Source organism: Megascapheus bottae, chromosome 26, assembly GCF_031878675.1.
Source record: "Megascapheus bottae isolate mThoBot1 chromosome 26, mThoBot2.hap1, whole genome shotgun sequence".
NCBI lineage: Eukaryota > Metazoa > Chordata > Mammalia > Rodentia > Geomyidae > Megascapheus > Megascapheus bottae.
Genome location: NC_143534.1, coordinates 2,204,487 through 2,225,966, shown reverse-complemented (window position 1 = coordinate 2,225,966; position 21,480 = coordinate 2,204,487). Strand labels below are relative to the sequence as shown.

At 48.8% G+C, this 21,480-nt stretch overlaps 1 protein-coding gene across 1 annotated transcript in view; it reads right to left on the bottom strand.

Annotated features, from left to right (window-relative positions):
• The window catches only part of Mtr (5-methyltetrahydrofolate-homocysteine methyltransferase), a 38,463-nt gene that overhangs the window by 9,546 nt on the left and 7,437 nt on the right, over nt 1–21,480 (bottom strand). The window contains exons 6-24 of the mRNA XM_090318783.1: nt 20,811–20,917; nt 19,469–19,528; nt 18,707–18,801; nt 17,955–18,055; nt 17,051–17,112; nt 16,389–16,456; nt 15,212–15,291; nt 13,666–13,778; nt 10,863–11,003; nt 9,034–9,219; nt 8,734–8,913; nt 8,394–8,510; nt 8,055–8,195; nt 7,017–7,106; nt 6,252–6,404; nt 5,213–5,320; nt 4,227–4,327; nt 1,967–2,034; nt 1,361–1,481 (exon numbers count right to left, since the gene is read on the bottom strand). Coding sequence (XP_090174909.1) covers nt 1,361–1,481; nt 1,967–2,034; nt 4,227–4,327; nt 5,213–5,320; nt 6,252–6,404; nt 7,017–7,106; nt 8,055–8,195; nt 8,394–8,510; nt 8,734–8,913; nt 9,034–9,219; nt 10,863–11,003; nt 13,666–13,778; nt 15,212–15,291; nt 16,389–16,456; nt 17,051–17,112; nt 17,955–18,055; nt 18,707–18,801; nt 19,469–19,528; nt 20,811–20,917 — 2,092 coding nt within the window. The remainder of the gene's footprint in view (nt 1–1,360; nt 1,482–1,966; nt 2,035–4,226; nt 4,328–5,212; nt 5,321–6,251; nt 6,405–7,016; nt 7,107–8,054; nt 8,196–8,393; nt 8,511–8,733; nt 8,914–9,033; nt 9,220–10,862; nt 11,004–13,665; nt 13,779–15,211; nt 15,292–16,388; nt 16,457–17,050; nt 17,113–17,954; nt 18,056–18,706; nt 18,802–19,468; nt 19,529–20,810; nt 20,918–21,480) is intronic.

The window sequence follows — 21,480 nt, the reverse complement described above, 5'->3', positions numbered from 1 at the left end:
CCTTCATGTCAACTGGGGGCGGGGGGTGGAGGAGGAACAACGACCACACAGTGCTCGTTCCCAGCTGCTGCTCCCTCGTTGTGGGGGGGCATAACCCGATCTAGTACTTGTAGCAAGAATCCCAGATCCAAAATGCAACACAAAACAAGACAAACAGAAGCCACAAGTCCCTACTGCCAAACCTGAAAACATTCATAGAGAACAAGCAATCTCTAATGTTTAAAATGACCAAATCAGTAAAGTATCAAACACACTGCCCTGAATCCACATGGTCACAGCAGAGGCGTGGCCCTATGTGTCTGCTGCTGCATTATGGAATATACCCGAGGGAAGAGGCACAGTGGCTCACACCTATAATCCTAGCTACTAAGGAGGCTGAGACCTGAGGATTAAGGCTCAAAGACAGCCCTGCGGGAATGTTCCTGAGACTCTTGTCTCCAATTAATCATTGGAAAATTGGCAGTTGCACTGTGGCACAAGTGGCAGAGCCTTAGCAAAAGAGCTCAGGGACAGTGCCCAGGCCCTGAGTTAGTCTCACAATCAGAGGGGAAAAAAAAAAATCAGGAAGTATTGAAAATGCAATAACATATGAATATTCTTATCAGGCCTCTCCTGTATGGCCCTAAAAAGTTTAGCCATAATGAAACAGGGGCAACAACCCTTTATCTGTTTCTGCAAAGTAATTGAAAAAAAAAAACAAAAAACTAAAGCTCAGGCCAGGACTGGACTATAAGGCCAGCCAAGCAGGAGCTGGCTGGTGCAAGACAGCGTCCAGACTGGAAGGCAAGTGCAGAGCGGCTGCAGGAAGCTGCACCAGGGCCGAGGGCCCAGGACCAGCTCCACAGGCTGCTCTGAGGCCCTGCCGCATGCCCCGCATGCCCTCGAGAAGAGGGGCTCCAACAGGAGAAGACACGTTGAAAATAGCACAGCCACACTCAACTGTCATCTTCTCCTGCAGACAGCGAGCTCCTGGGCAAATGAATCCACCTCTGGATATCCTGCCGGAAGCCATGCTCTCTGCAAGGACAGGGGACCTCCACTGTTGACTCAAGAGGGCTTCGCAGAGAACCAGGGCACTGCTTTCCATCAGTACAATTTCAAGAGAGCTAACAATTCTCAGGACTGAATTCAAGGTGTGAGGATTAAGGAAAAGATAACTGAGTGGAGGGAGTCAAAAAACAAAAACAAAATTAAGGACGGGTAGGAGTGTTCTTGCAGGGCACTCCACAGCGCTCTGGCCCAACCGAAGCCAACCAAGTTCACACACACACAAGCTCTGAGCGTCCGCAGAAAACCAAAGCAGAGCAGCTCTTATGCTGTTAGAGAACGGAAGGGGCCGGAGCTCGTGAGCGTGACACACCTGGAAGTGGTGGCACCTCCAATCAGCAACGGAACCTTCATAGCTAACCTCTCCATTTCCTTTGCAACGAAAATCATTTCATCCAAGGAAGGTGTGATGAGTCCTGACAGGCCAATTACATCTGTTGTTATTTTCAAAAAGAAAGGAGAAAAGGGACAGTGAAAAATAGGATCACAGAAAAAGTATGAAACATCATTTTAAAACTGTCAGCAAAACACAAGACCTAGCCACATACATGGCCAATTCCAAATCTAAGATGTCTTTTCTAACGGAAAGATTTCAAGTTTTTTTCTTTTTGGGGCATTCAACAAGATTTATAACTTAAGATTCCAATAACGTATCTGCAGGTGTTGGCAAGCCAGATAGTAGAAGTATCTCCAGTTCACACCTCAGACACGACCACAGCAGTGTTCAAAGGAACACAAAACCAGCAGGCACACACAGCATGAGACTGCCAGAAACCACCTGCCAGGCCCATCTCCAGCGCTCCGGAGAGCTATGAGCCACTGTGTGCCTCTTCCCAGCTCAGGAAAAGTGGTCACAAGGGCAGCCACGGGCCTGGAGTGACTGGGAAGGGACACTGGGGGACGCTGAGGGACACCTTACCTGCTTTGTGGTCAAGGGCAGCTTTCAGGATCTTATCGCAGGGGGTCATGACGCCTAAGTCAATAACTCTGAGGCACAGGAAAGAGATGGGAGAAAACTGATCAGAGTCCATCACACTCCACGCTGATTTCCACCACCAAACGCTGCTCTCACATCACTTGGAGATCACTGCAATGTTGCTGAGCGCTGGCTGTCAGCAACACACCATGTATTAGGCGCTTGTCATGTGCCAGTCACTGTGGTTAGCCCCTTCCCGGCAGCGGAATGAAATGTGTTCAAGGGGCACACCCATGGAAAGCACACAACTCCATGGTTTCTGCACCAGCCATGGACTCAGCCTCCAGGACAGTGAGCCAAGGGGCACCTTTCATCCCTGTGTGGTCATCTGTCTGAGGGCTGTGACAGACAGTGGACTAAGTAAAGCAGAAGCACTGGGGTGTGGCTTAAGCAGGGGAGGCCCTGGATTCAAACCCCAGTATCATAAACAAACAGACACCACCAACAAAAAGGAATCCTGGAGATAACACAAGTGTGGATCAACAGATGGATGAATGAATGAATGCATGGAATGCAGCGTTTCAGTCCTGGGACGAGCATCTCAGCCGAGAGGCAGAAGCCTGTGTGGCCTAGATTCCAGTGAAGAAGGTATCTTCATGCCATGCCAGGGGATCAGGCAGAGAAGAGCACCACAGAGGTCCAGCCATGAGCCAGCAGCTAGGGGGGCACAAGCAGACCCACCCCTGCCCCCGAGCCAGCTACCACTCTCCTACTTGCCCATGCCTGCACTCCACCTCCCCTCACCCCTGCTTCTTCCACATGGCCTCCTTCCTCTACTCTTCTCACCCTGAGCTATGCCCTATGTCTCTAGGTCTCTCCTTTATACAGTCTTGTATTTTGCTACATGAGTCTAAAGTGGGAAATAAAGAAAATTTACCCAGGCATGGTGGCACACACCTGTAATCTCCAAGTTTAGAAAATGAATTAAAGTTAAAATGTGTATCTATCTTCCTTCCTTTCAGGAACCTTTTAATTCGGATCCTCTTTGGTAGCAGCCTGCCTGCTGCCCCTGCAATTTACCCATCCTACCACAAGATGGCAGTGCTCAACCAACATAGGGCGCCAGCCAGTTTCTCACCTGTGGCTAAGCAGTCCTGATAGTTGGTGGCAGATTCCATTTAAAAAAATTCCTTGACAGCCTCTCTTCAAAATATAACAAATCAAACGCCTCTTAATCACCACTGTTTGCCTCTGAGAAATTAAATGTTTGCGTGGTGGCACACCTCTTTGATCTCGATACTAAGGAAGAGCAGCGGGAGCATCTTGAGTCTGATTCCAATTTGAGTCACATTGAGTTCCAAGTCAGCCTGAGCTACGCAGCAAGTCCTTGACTCCAAAACAGAAAAGGGTCAAGTGCTGGTGATGGCTCGGGCCTGTAATCCCTAGCTACTCAGAGGTGGCATATCACAGGTATACAACCAGCTACAGCAGACAGCCTAACAGGCCAAGCACATGCACAGGCAAGAAGAGACCCTACTACCTCAAGAAGAATGCCAGCAAAAACATGGCCTAGAGGCATGGCTCAGTGGTTGAGGCCCCAGTTCACTAACCTTTGAACTACGTCTCGTAAGGCCTCTGCTCTACAATTTTACCATGTACTGAGAAACCACAGGGAGCCCCATGTCCAACCACCAGCACCATTCTCAGGAAACGTCCTGCGCCTGACCTTCCCGACACATCGTCACTGACATGCTTGAAAGCTGTGTTCACAGGAGGCAGTGTAAAAACAACGGGTAAAAATAAAAGCCACCTCTGACACCCACTGCCATCCCACCCTTTCTACCATACGCTAACGGCTCAACACCCTAGCTCATGCCCGTCGTCCTCGTTATTCATCAAGCTGAGGCCTGAGAATCGAGGTTCAGCACCAGCGCAGCGGAGACTCCTATCTCCGGCCGGGAGTTTGGCCTAGTGGTTAAAGTGCTTGCCTAGCATGCATGAAGACCCGGGTTTGATTCCTCGGTACCACATACATAGAAAAAAGCCGGAAGTGGTGCTGAAGCTCAAGTGGTAGAGCTCTAGCCTTGAGAAAGTCCAAGGACAGTGCTCAGGCCCTGAGCTCAAGCCCAGGACTGGCAAAAAAAAAAAAAAACAACAAAAAAAATAGCAAACAAAAGTTTTGGCCCTGAGTTCTAGCACACAAGGACAAACAAAGCCCTGCCCTAGTGAGGCAGGGCCCAGGGAGGGGGAGCCCTGCAATCACCTGAAGTTATTGCAGCCTAGGACCACGCCCACGATGTTCTTGCCAATGTCGTGGACGTCGCCCTTCACGGTGGCCAGCACGATGGTGCCCTGGTAGGGGTCCTGGAACACAAGCACGGCGGGCACTGGTGAGGGAGGACAGCCTCATAGCCAGCAGAGGCTGCAGGCACAGGAACCCACTCGTGGACCCCACCACAGAACCAAGCCAGTGCAATGCGTGCTGAGTGCCTGCTTGAGCACACCAAGGGGCCAGCCTCAGGCAGCAGCAGTCCCTATCTAAAAAGTGACTGGACTAGAAATGGGTTAGGGACCTGGTTGAAGTGGGAGAGCGCCTCCCTCTAAACTCAGCTCAAAGCCTGCCAGAGTTTAAAAAAAAAAGTTAAGGAAAAGGAGCAGGGGAGGGGAGAGGGGGAGGGAGGGGAGCTGCAGCTAGCAGCTAGCTAGAGGATCCCTGGATTCTGGGACAGTCCTGTGTAGAGGGGGCCTAGGGTCTTCCTGTTTTATTTTCCGGCGTGGCTGTTCTACACTGTACTGCCAGCACAGACCCCTCCCCTGCCAGGCAGAGGTAAGCAGCTCAGTGTCTTCCATCCTTATGGTAAGAGCAGGAGAGGACCCGAAGCCCTGGGGCAGGGAGGGCACTGCAGTGCCCAGGAGAAGTTCCCAATAGGAGCGCTCGTCAGTCCGTCCCTCAAAGCAGGGACACAGGTGGTAGCTAGAGGGTCTGGCACAGAACGTGGCACACGCAGGAGCTTTGCAGGGGACCCATGGATGAGGAATGAACTGGTTTGGGCCTGCGGGCACAGGCTTGGAAAAACGATGACCAAATTTCCTGAAGCCACACTCAGAAGGAAGCCCCCGGGAATCCCGCCACCTGGCCCAGACGAGTGAGCTGTCGGATCCCTGCGCCATCCCTCTCAGCAGCCTCCTCGGAGGCTGCAGGCCGCGGCGCCCCTCCTGCTAGGCTGAGGCCTGGACAGAACAACTTGCCTCTTCCTCCATGGTGCCATGGAGTGCTCTGGTTTCTTCTCGTTCTTTCTCCATGAAAGGGATAAGGTGACCAACAGCCTTCTTCATCACCCTAGCAGACTTGATGACCTGTGAACACAACAGCAAGGCTTTGTCAGCAAACCACAGCGTGATGAATGGCCACCTGGTCACGCCAGCAAAATTCAATATGTGCACGGACCCTGGGCCGGGACGCCAGAGTGCGCTTTGATCACGCGCTCTCTGTGGGGAAGCCGGGGAGCACCACATGGCACGAGGAACACAAGACCTGAATGCAAGTGTGCGTCTGCCCACCAAGCTGCTGCCCGCCGTTCTGTCTGCTAGAGGCCCTTTGCTAGGTTTCTCTGTTCCGAGCAGCTTTCACGTTCCGCCCGTCTGCACCTCCACACTCCACCCCTTCAACTAAGCTCTGGCTGGCCTCAAAGCCTAGCAGACGGGCTTGGTGAGGGCTGTAATTTAAATGATGAGCTCTACTTGACTTGAGACGTGTCATTTGACAAGCCATTATTTACCAGAGCAATGCTTTTTCAAAGTACATCCTTAAATATGAACACTGGCTTGTCAAATTGAATTCTATATCAACCCCACAGTTATACTGAGTTTTATTTTATTCTTTTGAGCAATATAGGAAACAGCATGATTTTTTAGTGCATGTTAAATGTACAGGAGTTTTGTCATATGTATGATTTTTGCATACATGCATGTCATGTACATGGATCAAAGTCACCCCTTTTCTACTCTTTTCTTTCCTCCTGCTTCCTCTGATTGCACTTTTGAGGGGAAAGAGACACTGAACTAAGGGCATTACAGCCCTCAGAACTCACACACAGCTAATGAGACAAAGCATTTCTACAACACCAAAGCTCCACGCCACTCTTTATACCAATGTTTGCTACATGAGACTCCTAAACATCCTCTGTAAAGGGAAAGCCAGGTGAGGCCCCGAGCTCTTGCACAAAATGAAACCTGGGAACAACCTGAGAGAAACAGAGAATATTCAATCAAGCAAATTTCTCCCAACCTGAGGTAGAAACATTTTTCCTGCTCCAAAAAGATCACCAACAACTTTCATGCCATTCATCAGGGGTCCTTCGATGATATTCAGAGGCCGGGGGTATTTGTTCTGGTTTAGTCTGGCCTCCTCCGTATCCTCGATAATATGCTTTTCAATGCCCTTCAAAAAAAAAAACAAATACAGAGGAGGAGAAACATCAAAAACTGGCCTACATCCAAGCAGCCAATACAGAATGAAGCAGAGCAAGGCTTTTTAAAAGCATGAATTCCAAAGGGAGAGTGAGTTCAAATCCTGGTGCTAGGACTCAGTAGGTCCGTGTCCTCCCTCCCATACGAAGCCGCATCAGACAGTCCTTGGTCATCACCTTGGCTAACCTTCCGTGGTACGATGTAAACACTGAGAAAAGCAAGCTACTGCGAAGCACCCTGCTGCAGCAGGTGCTGGGCCCGGCGTCTGACCTCAGCAGCAGACCATCTGCTAATAAATGACCCCCCAACGAAGGCCGCTATGTTTTCTCATGATAACCTTACTGGGTAGAGAACAAACATCCGCTAGTGGGTCCCGTGTACAAAAGGGCGCCTGCCCTGACTCGCTGGCCTCCAGTGACAGCGTGACAGCCCTCCCCCCTCCAGCCCTGTGTGGGGCTGACCAGTGCCACAGAGTGACTGGTGCATCTCAAGTGGAGCTGAGATCTGGGGCTCTCCTGCTCCAGCTGCCATCGGCACCAACCCTCCAAGGATGGCAGGGAGCCACGCTGCGCCCCACACCCACCTTCACGAGCGCGTACTCGAGACGCTCCTCCACGGGGCCATTCCTCCACTCATCCGTCTGCAGCACCTTCTTTCCACCTTTGCCATGAGTCTATGGGAAAACCCAAACCAACACGTGAGCCTCAGTGGACTACTGCACAGCACGTGACAACCCTTCTCGTCACCTTTCACATAGTGGCGTGATTAGGAAATGTTAAAGAGAAGAAAGGAAACAGTTAAGGCTTCCACTTCCACTAGAATGGGTCAAGGTTCCTGTTTCTTTCTTCCCCTTTCTTAGAATGTAACCCTTCTGGCCTCCGGCCCTGGAAGGGGATGGCGGCCTCAGCAGCAGGGAGGTCCATGTTCTCTAGCAGAACGCACTGCCCACAGGCTGGAACAAAGCTGAGGGAGCCCCGGGCCCCAGGCCAGAGCTGACAGGCGGGCGACGTCTACCAGGCCGGGCTTCCTAGACCTGGCCCTAACAGAGGGAGGTGGAAGCCACAAAAAGGAAAGGAAGAAACGAGCAACACCTACACGGAGGACTAGGGTGGGCCACACAGACTGCACAAGCATTCTGAGGAAGAAGTACCACCACCAGCTGGGCGACGAAAATACCATCCTCCCAACCTCCAGCTCCAGCTCCTCAGCAGCTCGGATTCCAGGCTTGAGCCGCTCTCTGCCCCCTGGCATTCTGGCACCGCCAGCACTTGCCCCACTTATGCCGACACATCTCTAGTTGGGCGTGAGGGGCAGCCCAGGGGCTTGAACTCATGGCCTCGCACTTGCCAGGCGGGCGCTCCAGCTCCGCTCCACTGGTTACATTGGCAGCTCTCACTTTACCGACACAAAGCAAGCATGCAGCGGGTGGCACGCCACAACTGCTCTGAAGACTTCTCTCAGGAGGAGACAGCGATCCCTGCATAGTCTTACCTCCTTCCCGTCCCTAACCACAGCATCCAGAGTTCCCTCGGCAAATCTGCAGTGAGCCAAAACTCACGGACGTGTACTTCCATCACGCAGCAAATGTCCCCCTTGGGGTCTCCCTCAGCCCCTCGTGTACCTGGGCGTACCGCAGGAGCTTCTCGGTGGCCTCAGGGTCCTTGTTCCAGATGAGGTCTTCACAGAGCTGGAGCAGCTCCTTGTGGATGTCGTCGTATACGGGAAGGCTGCCGGCATTCACGATCCCCATGTCCATGCCACACTGCGGCAGGAGAAGCACAGTGAGCAGATCTCCATCGCGCCTGAACAGCAAGACCTGCCACGCCTTGCTCCCAGCCACACCTGTGTGGTCACAGCTCTTACACAAGGCAGGGGTGGGGCTTGGCGCTCCAGCTCCCCTGATGCCTGTGACAGACAGCGGCTGGGAGCCAATCACAGGGAAGGCTGGCTTCCACCCTACCTTGATGGCGTGGTAAAGGAAGACGCTGTGCATGGCCTCTCGAATGGCGTCCATTCCCCGGAAGGAGAAGGACAAGTTGGAAAGACCTCCACTTATTCTGGCACCCGGTAAAGTTTCCTGGAAAAAAAATTTTTAAGTAAAATATCCTATTTTCCAAAAGGTTGCACCTCTAAAACTACCTACAAGAGTAGAAAATAAAAACATGAAAGTCCAAAGTAATTCGGAGCGTGGGGTTACCAGACAGAAGAGAGCTGCCTCGTCAGCAGTTTCCCTGCTCTGTGTCTGTGCGCGTGTCCCTCTGCAGTGACAACGATGGCGTGGGTCTGTCCCTCAGCCTCACCTTGATGACCCTGGCAGCCTGGATAAAATTGACGGCGTACAGGTTGTGCTCCTCCATCCCTGTCCCGATGGTGAGGATGTTGGGGTCAAATATGATGTCATTGGGATTAAAGCCCAATTTCTTCACGAGGAGGTGGTAGGCTCGGGTACACACGTTAACTTTGATGTCTGTTTCTGTTGCCTGGGGAAAAGAGAAACCCAAAGCATTATCTACGTAACAGAGCTTGCTTACACAGCCACATCTGTCAGACTTCTTTTTCTCCAACTCCCCAGTGGAGCTGGGGCAGCAGAGATCACGCACCTGTCCTTCTTCATCAAAAGCCATGATCACCACAGCAGCTCCGAACTTCTTAATCTTCCTGGCCTTCTCCAGGAAGTCCTCCTCTCCCTCCTTCAGACTAATGCTGTTGACGATGCACTTTCCTTGGCAACACTTCAGTCCGGCTTCTATCACTCCAAAATTGGATGAGTCGATGCACAAGGGGACCTGAGAGAGAAAGGCAAGAAGACCACAGTCCGTCACCACAGGTCTCCTCCCCAGGACTCACAAACATGCTATTTCTTCTCCAGAGAAATAATAAACAAATAATCCCAGTGTGTTCAGAGATAGGATTTTAATGTACTTGCTTAAGCCTAAAGTAGGGGGAGCTTACAAGAGAATATATACGTCGGCTGACTTTCTACTCAAAGACCAGAATGCAATCAGATGGATCGGGTCAGCTTCTCTCCTGGTTTACCCTTCAGAGCACCTGAACTGCAAGGCCAACACCTCACACAGGAGTCAGACATCCCTGGGCCCAGCCAGGACTCACGTGAAGCCTCATGCTCTGCCAACAGCCCTCTACCGACTCATTCAAATCCAGTTTCCCCTTGAGAAAATCAAGTTCCTCAGTAGAAAAAGATGACTTTTATTATCAGAAAGAAATGTGGAATAACTGAAGGGCAAAACTGCAATGTGCTGACAACAGGCTCCTTTCTCATTAATACCCCTGTTCTAAGAAAGGGAAAAGGGAGGCTCTTGGTGCAAAGAAAACAGGCAGCTGGCTATGCTCCATATTTAAGGGACTGACACCATATTGGGTCCCCTTTTAGGACAATGATAAGGCGGACAGGTTACTGTCATCACTAAGCCTAAAAAGATAAATGATTCAACAAGTGACAATGTGAAGTACAGGACATGTGAGAACACTAAGCTCTCTCTGTCCATGAAGGAGGCAGGAGGAGAGGACACTGCTGATTTTGCTTTTTCTTGGCACTCTCTTAACAAGGAGATGTGCTAGGAAAAAGGTCAAATACGATGGTGCCACCTGACCGATGTTTTCAAGGGCCTGCTAATTGTTTGGTGTCCTAACCACACTGGTGGAACTGTGCTAGTAAAACTTGTTTCTTTTTAGGATTTTGCAGTATGGGGGCTAGAAGTTAGATTCTTAAGCACTCTACCACTTGATCCTCACCACAGAACTTTCCGACAGGATCTGAGGCCAGCTTTGCTCTGGATTGGGATTCTAACCATGAACCACCGTGGGCCACCACGGTTACATATTTTTATGCACTACTTCACTGGCTAACATTCGGCCTCCAGCGGATTTCAGTTATAGGTCAAAATCAGGAGATAGGAAAAAATGTTTGTGACCACTGGAACACTCAGTAATCATCTCACAAGCAACAGCACTTTCATCGTTACACGGTGCTGCAGATGTGGCCCGCCCACTGTCCCACTTGGAGAGGAGTAAGGGAACCAGATCAAAACCTTACCACATGCCTGGGCTCTGAGGAGCAGACTTCTGCCCAAAGCTGATGACTGGCTCTGCCTCTAACTCAGAACAGACCACTAAACTTGTGTGTGTGTGTGTGTGTGTGTGTGTGTGTGTGTGTGTGTGTGTGTGTGTGTGTGTGTGTGTGTTGTCTGTGTGTGCGCAAGTCCTGGGGTTTGAAGTAAGGCCCAGAGAACTCAGCTTTAGCTTTTCTGCTCAAGGCTGGTATTCTACTACTTGAGCCACACGTCCACTTCCTGCGTTTTACTAGTTAATCGGAGATAAAAAGTCTTAAGGACTTCTCTGTCCAGGTTGTTCTTAAAGCAGAATACTCAGCCGCACACCACTCCCTTGAGGAACAGAAACTTTGTCCAACCTTGGCAATATCAGGCTCAGCGGCAATGAAGTTGCAAAATCTGGTCATCGCATGCGGCCCATCCAACATGCCATCGTCCATGTTAATGTCCAGGACCTGGGCCCCCATCTCCACCTGCACCTTGGCAACGCTCAGGGCTTCCTGAGGAGGAGGAGGAGGAGGAAGAGGAGAAAGAGGAGGCAGAGAAGCCTAAGTAAGGGGCCGGGACTCTCAGCAGGCAAACAAAAGTCAACCCTCACCACCCTGGCACCAATCTCCAACTGTAACGCCCCAGCAGATCGGACTGAGTCTTGCACACCACCTCTGAGTAACCTTCCCCACACGTCGCTCCTCATGTCATTTCTACACAAGATCCACCAAGGCAGCTTTCTAACCAAGAACCTAAGCTTTCAGCGCAGTGGGCAAAACCTGAGCCGACCCCGCCTCTCACCAGCTGACTTCCCCATCTGCCCCTACATGGCACCGCTGTTGCAACGAAATCTCCTTTCCCTTCTACTCTGGTTTACACCCAGAGTAAGGTCCACCTCCTTCAAGTATGGTCCTCAGAGAAACCATCCAAAACTCATCTAACTCCTCAGCGCTCGCCAAAATGTATAAAGCATTTATTACAAGCTCTTGAGAGGAGTGACGTGAAACTGAGATAAATAAACTTCAGCACATCTTTATACTGGAAGGCTGTTCAAATCCTTGAAAACCCATGCTGTGTGTATGACCATCCAGGAACAGAATGATCTGTGTGGCCTGAAGACCTCACTGTCACGTGGTTTATCATGCTCTCACTTCCTGTTGGTTCTCCTGAGTATGCCCTAAAATAGACCTACAGTGCTTAGAAACCAAGATAGGTCTTATTAAGCTCCTACCCTCAACAATGCTGTGCAAAATATCTATACGTTCAATGATTCTTACTGTTGGACAGAGCACGTACTTTTTGTGAAATGTGAAAGTTGTCTATGAAGCAGTAGAGAAAGCCAGCTGGTGGGGTACATGGGAGGGAGCAGAGGACAAATGACATGACAGACCCAACCTAGGGTATCAGCATTCATGGAAACCCTCCACATAAGCTCAACAGACATGTCAAGAAGTCAGGGCCGGAACTGTTCGCAGGCAAGTATCTCTGCATGCAACCATGGCACCTCAGAGGATCCCCGAGTAGAGAAAGCTAGATCCACTGAGAACTACCCCCAACTCTTTCCCCTGCCCCCACCATGTCTGCCAGGCAGACTGCGGGCAGTGAAGGGTGTCAGCTTGGTCTACTAGGTTCTGTCACTTACTAGCCATGAAACAAGCTTTCATGTCCCCATTCGTACAATGAGGAATAGCAAGCAGCACCAATTCACAGGACTGCAGTAACGGGCACAGAAAAGCTCATTAAATGTATTACTTTCACCAGTCAGTTTCTCTCTAAAATGACCTGTGTCATGTCCATCAAATTGAAAGGAACCCTACAGAATGGGTTGAGGAACTCAAACAAAGTAGAAATAGCGATTGCTGAACATCATGTAACTATAAGTCATATAAGTCTGTAGACTTCATTATCACTTCAGAAGGAAGCAAATAAGCCAAGGCCTGGCAGCAAAAGTAAAACTCCAGAAAGCTTAGGTGACAGGCCTGGATGGGAAGGCTCTAGGCTGACGGGCAAAGGGCAGGATAACAGCCTCAAGACCGTAGACTGTCTCCTACATGACCAACAAGCCGCCCTACAAACTCTGAGCTGCTCCAAAAACAAACTGAATCTGCTCCGATACTGATTTCAGGAAGATGTATTTCTTAAAGATTATACAACCTTAAAGTGAGAAAAGTAGGTCCACAATAACCTTCACTAAACCTCAAACCAAATTCTTCCATTGTTAACTTGATATTTACAAAACAATAACACCTAAGGCCAGGGTGGTGGCTCCGCCTGTGATCCTGGCTACTTAGGAGGCTGAGATCTGAGGATGGGGTTTCAAGCCAAGCCGGTGGGATTCTTATCTTCATTTATCACTAGAAAATGGGAAGTGGGGCTGTGGCTCAAGGGTTAGGGTGGTAGCCTTGAGCTGAAGAGCTCAGGGACAGCACTCAGGACCAGAGTTCAAATCCCATTAACCCACAAAAAAATAAACAAACAAACAAAAAAGCAATACCATCTATTCAGATGTCTTCCTGCGGATTAAACTTGCTAAACTTGGCTCACACGCCCTACTAAGGTTAAGAATACCATGGCTGAAATGATTCCAACTTCTCAAGGCACACAAGTCTATATCTTGGTTTCAGTTTACATCGTCTAGAGTGAAGCGCTCATCAATCAGCCTTTGAGTTGGTCTGCAGGAACTCAACAGGAACTTTTTTGACTTTCCTGTTCCCTTTTCTGGGCAGCTAGGGTGTAAACCATTCTCAAGTACATAAACTTACTTCTCAGTTGATGCCCATAGCCTGGATCCCTACCTCTCCGGTGCCGGGGCTTGAACTCAGGGCCTGAGCACTGTCCTTGGACTTTCTCAAGACTAGAGTTCTACCACTTCAGCCACAGCACCACTTCTGGCCTTTTCTGTGTCTGTGGTTCTGGGAATCAAACTCAGGGCTTCACGCATGCGAGGCCACGCTCCCAGCCCCCCAGAACTTTTTGAGAAATACTGGCAAGAAGAGCTTCCGTTTCTCCAAGCGTCATCCTCCCACCAGCCCTTATCCTCACACCTGCTGCCATCTTTGCACACTCCCTAGCAGCCGTGCCAACAGCCCTGCCCAGGGCAGTGACACCACACAAACACTGCCACCCAGAGGCAGAGGGCACACGCCTCTGGGGTCTCATGAAGATGCCACTCACTTCGTAGTTTCCTGCCATGATGAGTTTAGCAAACTTCCTGGATCCTGCCACATTACAGCGCTCACCAATGTTAACGAAGTTTGTGTAGGGTCCAATCCTGAAGGGTTCGAGACCTTAAAAGGAGACGCATTTTGAAAATTTCCTGAAAAAGCATATGGATGACAGAAGACAGACACAAATCTTTTCAGTAAAAGGAAGCTGCTGAACTGGAGGCGTGGATCGAGTGGCAGAGTGCTTGCCTAGCAAGCACAGGGCCTGAGTTCTAAAATTAAAATAAAGGAGTTCCTTCTTATTTCTGTGCCAGAGCTCATCTGAGCAGAGACAAGTCTGCTAACATGGACACAAAGATGCTGCAAAAGCGCTGAGTGAGCTTGCTCCTTCTAGCCTCAGGTTGGAATCTGAGCAACAATCCTCTATTTCGTTACGACTACTACCCTCAGAGGCAAGGCTTCACTAGGTGACTCAGGCTAGACTCCCACTTGGGATACCCTGCCTTGCTTCCTGAGTTCCGGGATTCCAGGCATGTGCCAGCAGACCCTGCACTTTTGATTTTGACTCTCTTTAAGGTCTGCGTTGCTAAGTCTAAGGATAGCCCTGCGCCTTGCTAAACAACAGCATCCCAAGTAGTGCTTCTGACCTACCTATGAGTGGAAAACCACCAACACAAAGGTAGTGCCTCTCCTAAGTTTGTCATCTACTAAAAAAAAAAAAATGGTACAAACCTTGGCTCAGAAAGTGAGCTTTGGAGGGCCGGGAATTTGGCCTAGTGGTTAAAGTGCTTGCCTAGCATGCATGAAGACCCGGGTTCGATTCCTCAGTACCACATACATAGAAAAAAAGCCGGAAGTGGTGCTGAGGCTCAAGTGGTAGAGCTCTAGCCTTGAGAAAGTCCAAGGACAGTGCTGAGGCCCTGAGTTCAAGTCCAGGACTGGCAAAAAAAAAATCATTTTGCTTGAATTTATCATTTACAACTTAACTAATATGATGTGGTAAAAATATAAAAGTAAAAAGTTATTTTTCTAACAGTTGCGAAAAAGATGGATTTTAATAACATTCCTTGTTTGAATACGAAAACACATGCTGAAAAAGGAGGCTGCTCACAGAACTGTTGAGAAACAAATAGAAGTAAATACAACTCTGTGTGAAGTCCAAGACATATGGCAAACAGAAGGTGACAACAAATGAGAGGCAAACGAAATTTCCAGAAAGATGTTCCTGCCATTACCAAGCACAGGGCCTGGGCAGTTTGCAAAGTCCAGTTCACTAAATTTAACCAGACAATTCAAAACACTGAGCCCTGGCCAAGCGTGTAAGTACAGTACAGACCAGACCTGAGTCCTGCCAGCAAGCAGCCTTCCCTTGCAATCACCCACTCCTGCCCTGGGGAAACAGCACTCCCTGGCATTCAGGTAAGGGCTGAGAAACACATGCTCTCCTCTTTGATCAAGGGACCATGCCATTGGCACAAGCATTGCTTAGAATCAACCTACTAATACATTCTACAAATGGTTTCCAAAATGAAAACCACCCAGACTCTCAGACTTACCAGCCAGTAACATATGTCCTTCAAAAGCCGCAGCAGGGGGGACTCGAGGCTTACAATTTTTCACAGCTTCAGCAATTTCCCTAAGTTAAAACAGAAAACGTCATATTCATTCATTCATTCAGAATAAATAAAATAAATTTAATTCATTACCAGCTTTGAAATAAAGCCTATATTAACATTAAGCATGCACATAATTACATACCTACTTGCAAAAGTTCTGTAGCAATTACACCTTTTAGGTTTCTCAATACATGGAAAATTAATCCATAAACCTGAACTTTTAAGAGCCAGCCCCTGCTTTCCTCTCCCAAGCGGAGACCTTGACACCTAGACAACATTCTGAATGCTTTCTGTTTTTTGTAAGCACTTCAGAAGCATTTGTTAAATAAAGCAATTGGCTTTGGAGAAAGGATTTAGCCTTTTCTTGGTAGATGTGATATGCCTTGCACTGGCTGTGTTGTTTCTGTTTCTGGAGCTACAGAGGGTTTACGAAAAGCAAGCTCAAACCTCCTTACTGTAATGGAAGTCAATAGAAGCAATGCACTATCAGGTGATTCAGCAGCATGAACACGCAAGAGGAGATCAGAGCAATGTGTGATGACGCGCACTGCAGGGGATGGGGGACAGCGCAAGCTGTCCCTCGTTATGGTCTAGCACACTGACCACAATCCTACCTAAGGTCGGAGGCAGAGCTCTATCGTCTCCACGTGGAGGAGGGAACACCCAGGCAGGGGTGCTGGCATCTTTGCTCCCCCACGGCCTTGCCAGCGTGAACAATGAGTACCTGGGGCCAGGCAGAGCACGGGACTCCTCTGCACCCTGACATGCCCAACATCTCACTGCCCTGCTGCCTTGCCCTCCACTCAATGGAGGCCCATGCTGTCCACAGGACATGCAAGCTGTTAAGAAGCCTGGAGAGTTGAATTCTCCTGAGGTTGAGTTCGTCAAGGCCTCTCCTGGTGGCTAATAGACTACTGACCTCTCCCTCGTGTCCGAGTAGCCCCCTCACCGTGTGCCCTATGTCCCCGCTCTCAAGGACACCAGGCAAGCCAGAGTATGGACCGACTCACCCATATTGCCTTAAAGACCTTAGCCCAAACACAGTCACACTCTCAGCTACAGCAGGGGAAGGGAAGAGAAGATACCTGGTTTTAAAGGAAAAGGTAACACGTATTACCTGATATGCTCTGGTGTTGAACCACAACACCCCCCAACCACGTTGACCAGGCCATCCACGGCGAACTCCTGCAATTAAGAAAAATCTCAGGCAGCCAGGAGTGTGGCCTAGTGGTAGAGTGCTTGCTTAGCATGCATGAAGACCCAGGTTCAATTCCTCCATACCACATACATAGAAAAAGCCAGAAGTGGTGCTGTGGCTCAAGTGATAGAGCATTAGCCTTCAGAAAGCCCAAGGACAGTGTTCAGCCCCTGAGTTCAAGCCCCAGGACTGGCAAAAAAGAAGAAGGAGGAGGAGGAGGAGAAGAAGAGGAGAAGAGGAGGAGGAGGAGGAGGGTAAATTGTTTCTAAATACTCTAAATCTAAAATTATCTCTTACACAAGGTACAGGGATCTTAATCTTAACTACTTAAGAGGATGAGTTTCAAAAAACACTACAATTCTACCCCCCTACCCACCTACTCCCCCATACATACACACATACACACATATATACATACATACAACCCATCTACCCACCCATCCATCCACCCATCTACCCATCCACACACACACATCCATCCATCCATCCATCCATCCACCCACCCATCTACTCATCCACATATCCATCCACCCACCCATCCATCCATGTCTTAACAGCCCGAGTGAAAGGAAACGCCTGACCTTTAGGTGCTTGGCCATGATGGAAGGTGTTTCATCATAGTCACCAAACGTGTTGGGAAGACCTGAGGAAGGACAACGCAAGCACTATTCAAAAGTACCAGGACAGATGGTCGTTTGGTCTGGTTTGTAGCCTGGAGCTTGAACTCAGGACCTTATGTTTTCTAGGTAATCCTCGTGAGCTAAGTTCCAGCCCAAGATTGATTTTTTCTAAATGTTTTAAATTGAACATTTTTAAATTTTGGATTCATAATCAAACTAATTTCTTGTGAAAGCAGGTAACACACTTGGCATTGTGGCTCGTGACTGTAAGCACAGCTTCTCAGGTGGCAGAGATGGTGGGGATTATGGTGTGAGGCATTGGTAGGATTGCAAAAACAGGAGACCCTTCCTAGAAATAGTTAAAGCAGGAAGGGCAGGGGTATGGCTGTGGTGGCAGAGCACTGATAAGTCAAACCCCAATACTACCCAAGAAGAAATACAGTAACATATACAGATCTGAAGAAAAAAAAATCTCAGTCCTAAGTAGCAGACCAGTACTCACAAACATTCAACGTGGCTTCGACTGCAATCCTAGCTGCGCAGGAGAAAGTCTAAGGACTGCAGTTTGAAGTCAGCTTGGGCAGGAAATTGTGCGAGACTTATCAACAATTAACCACCAAAGAGCCAAAAGTGAAGCTCTGGCTCAAATGACAGAGTTCAAAAAGTGTCAGAGATCAAAAAGCTAAGGGCCAGCATCTAGGCCCTGAGTTCAAACACCAAGATAGGCACATGCATGTGTACAAACACACATACACACATACACACACACCTATAGCATAAAGTCTCCTAGTCAGGATCTCTTTCTCCATCTGCCACACTTATGTGCACAAATCTCTCCACACTTACGTGGCCGTGAAACACATACCTGCATTAGGATAACAGAGGACATAAGCTGTGGTACATTTTCCAATTGTTTCAATGAAAGGTCTCATTTCAGTGGCACCCAGAGCACAATTTAATCCAATGCTAGAATTGAATAAAACAGTGTAAGACGTTCATTGGAAGCAGCATCTTCCATTCACATTTTTGCATATAAAAGAAGTGGCCTAAAATAAGGCAGGCAATAATACAACTCTATTCAAAGCACACTAACTCAGCTGTAAATTAGCCCCACCACCCCCACCCTTGCAGCACCGCCTTCACTTCCAATGACCTCACAGCTAAAGGACCTTGCCAATGGGTGCAACTCCTTGCAGAGTAAATGTATTTAAACAGTCTCAGATTGGCTAATGGCTCAGACTTTCAGATATCCCCACTTCTGAATCCTAAGCCAAGACTCCTTTGAATGGCCAAGCTTTCTTCATTCTTCTGCAAAGCACTTCACATTTTATATTTTAACTGGTTTACGTATTTTCCAGTATTCCAAGGCATAGCAAGATTTCAATAAATAATAAATGAATAACAACGCAGGGTTTCATTCTGTTGTTCTTAGTTAGCATGTACATATTATGATAATCACAAATAAGTAAGCAATAGTTTCTATGCATTTACATGTTCATCTTTCACATATTTTTTGATGACTCTACCTTCCCCTTCAGCCAATCAGACTAACAAGAGATAAAAAGCTGAGTTTAGTCCATAAACGGGGATGTGCCAAGCTAAGGTGGAGGGACTCACCAGAGTGGGTCTGCATGAGACACACTGATGACAAAGGCCTCTCCAGTCTGTCCAGAAAGAGTCCGCCCACTCTTATCAACAATCGTCCCTGAAATCTGAATCAATAAAGAATACAGTAATAAAGATGACACCGGCAAGCTGACACTGTTCCTTCACCAGGAAGGAACCATGGAACTCAATCACCTGCTTTATCTCACACCTGCCATGTACTCACGTTCTGTCTTCTCCAAGCAGGCTCAGGCCACTGGGGCAGACCCGCTCACTCACAGGCCCGCTCGCTCACAGGCCCGCTAGCTCACAGGCCCGCTCGCTCACAGACCCGCTCGCTCACAGATCTGCTCACTCACAGGCCCGCTCGCTCACAGGCCCGCTCGCTCACAGATCTGCTCGCTCACAGGCCCGCTCGCTCACAGATTGGCCCGCTCACTGGGTTAATGGACGGTGTCTGGGGCCTTCCGCAATTGGTACTGGACAATCTGCAGGCAGGATCACCCTGCATGGCCCCGACAAGACCAGGCCTTCAAGCCTTTGGCTTTAGACAGGCTTTTTTTTAATAGTCTGCCTTTCATTGGAACAGTCTACCTTTGTTTCAACAATCACCTCTGGGTTCATTTTCTTGACCTACAAGTCACGTTACGAAGTTACAATAAAGGGTTTCTAGAAGGTAGTGCCAGACTACAAGTCCAGGAGCTGGGGAGGCATCTAGAGGAAAAATGATTATCCATAAGACAAAAGTTAGCATGCAACCACTTTGGAACTTACAAAAATAGGCCGGGGAGCATAACTCTCTTCAAAAAGATTTTGGAGCGCAAACAAAGCAGCCTGCCAGAGAAAAAAAGGAAGAGTATTCTGATTCCCAAGGAACTGTCCACAGTCAGTGCAACCACTCTTCTTCAATGCTTCTTCCCCAAGACACACACAGAACTCTGTGGAGAAGGAAAGCAAGTACCCCATAATGCACAACCCCAGGGCTTCTTCTCAATGATGCATATTAAAACACATGCTTGGAGCCAGGTCCTAGCAGCTCACCTGCAATCCTAGCTAATCAGGAGACTACGATACACAGATCATAGCTTGAAGCCAGCCCAGGCAGAAAGGCCCAAGAGATTTTCATCTTCAAAATAATCAGCAAATAACCAGAGCTAGAGGCGTGGCTCAGTGGTAAACTCCAACACTGGCTACAAAAAACAGAAAATGCTAACCAAGTTCACTAAGAACCAGCACTTCCTATGTGCAAGAGTTAAAGGCTAGCATTTTTTTCCTGCCTTCCTCACCTTTCCATACACACAGCAGACAGGTGAACCGGTATGTGTCACTGTCACAAAGCCACCAGCTCCACATCACTGTGCTAGTCACTCAAGGTTTTAAGCTCTGGGTAATAAACACACCTTCTCTTTTACCATTCTATTTCCTGACCCACTGGTGTGCATTTGTGTCCACAATTAATTTTCTGAAATCAGAATGCAACCTAGAATTAGTGTATACATTCCCTGAATAACTCTGCTTGTTAGGCAGTACTGAGATTTGAACTCAGGCTCAAGGCCTCAGGCTTACCAGGTAGGAGCTCTACGATTTGAGGCTCTACCCCTAAGCCCAGGTAGCAGCTTTTATTGAACGGAAACTTGTTAAACCAACAATATCAAAATTTCCTTTCGAGAATCAGAAAATTGACCTTCAAAGTCTTATGGAAAACGAACACAAAAGCATAGCCAGACACATCGAAGAAGAAAAAAGTGAAGTTAATAAAGGAACTCTGGCAGGTGCCCTGTCACCTGTCATCCTACTACTCAGGAGGCTGAGATCTGAGGGCACGGTTCAAAGCAGACCGGGCAGGGAAATGTGTGAGCCTCTCACCCCCCATTAACCACTAATGGGCTCGAATAGTAGAGCACCAGCCTTGATCAAAAAAGTTCAAGGCCAGAGCAGAGGCCCTGAGTTCAAGCCACACAACCGGCACCAAAGGAAAAGGGAAGGAAAAAAAAGGAACTACACTAAGCAGCTATATAAACATATTCTACACATGCCACGTGAACAGGACCGGAGAGCCATGCCCAGAGCCCTTGCTGAGACTAGACCACATGGCCCTTTATTCTCCCTCACTCACCTTGGCGTTGGCAGTATCAAAAATTGTTTCAACAAGCAGGACGTCAACCCCACCATCCAGAAGTCCTCTGGCCTGCTCTTGGTATGCTTCAACAAGCTCATCAAATGCTGTAAGAAAGAAATCACGCCAAGCACATCAGGACTCCGTACCTTCTATCAGTCCAGGCCACGCTGCGCATGTGCCTGGAGGCAAACACACAGAACAGAGCCCTGGTAATGGCGGACACATGGCCTCTCCTCCACGTCTGCGCTGGGAGTGAAAGGAACGTCTATGTCTTAAACCATGCACTTGACTCTCAACATACGTATCTCAATACACCACTCTTCCCATATGTCACTTTGGGGATATAAGTTTTATGCATGGAGTTGGTACCTCTCTATACACTGCTCAAGCTGGTTTTGAACCCTCGACCCTGCTGGCTCAGCCTTCCAAGTATTGGGAACAGGGGTGCACCGTGGCTGACGCCAGGCCTCACGATGCTGAGAGCCCCAGTCCTGTGCACTCAGCTCTGTCCTACACCAACTCCACCAGAGGGGACGGGGGACAGGGGACGGGAGTCCTCTCCAACAGGGGACTTCAGCCTTTACCAGAAGTGTTCATTTACTCTGATGTAAAATTTGGTCACAAATGTCTGGCTGTCCACCTGAGAAGTCAGCCTTCACCCCACTCT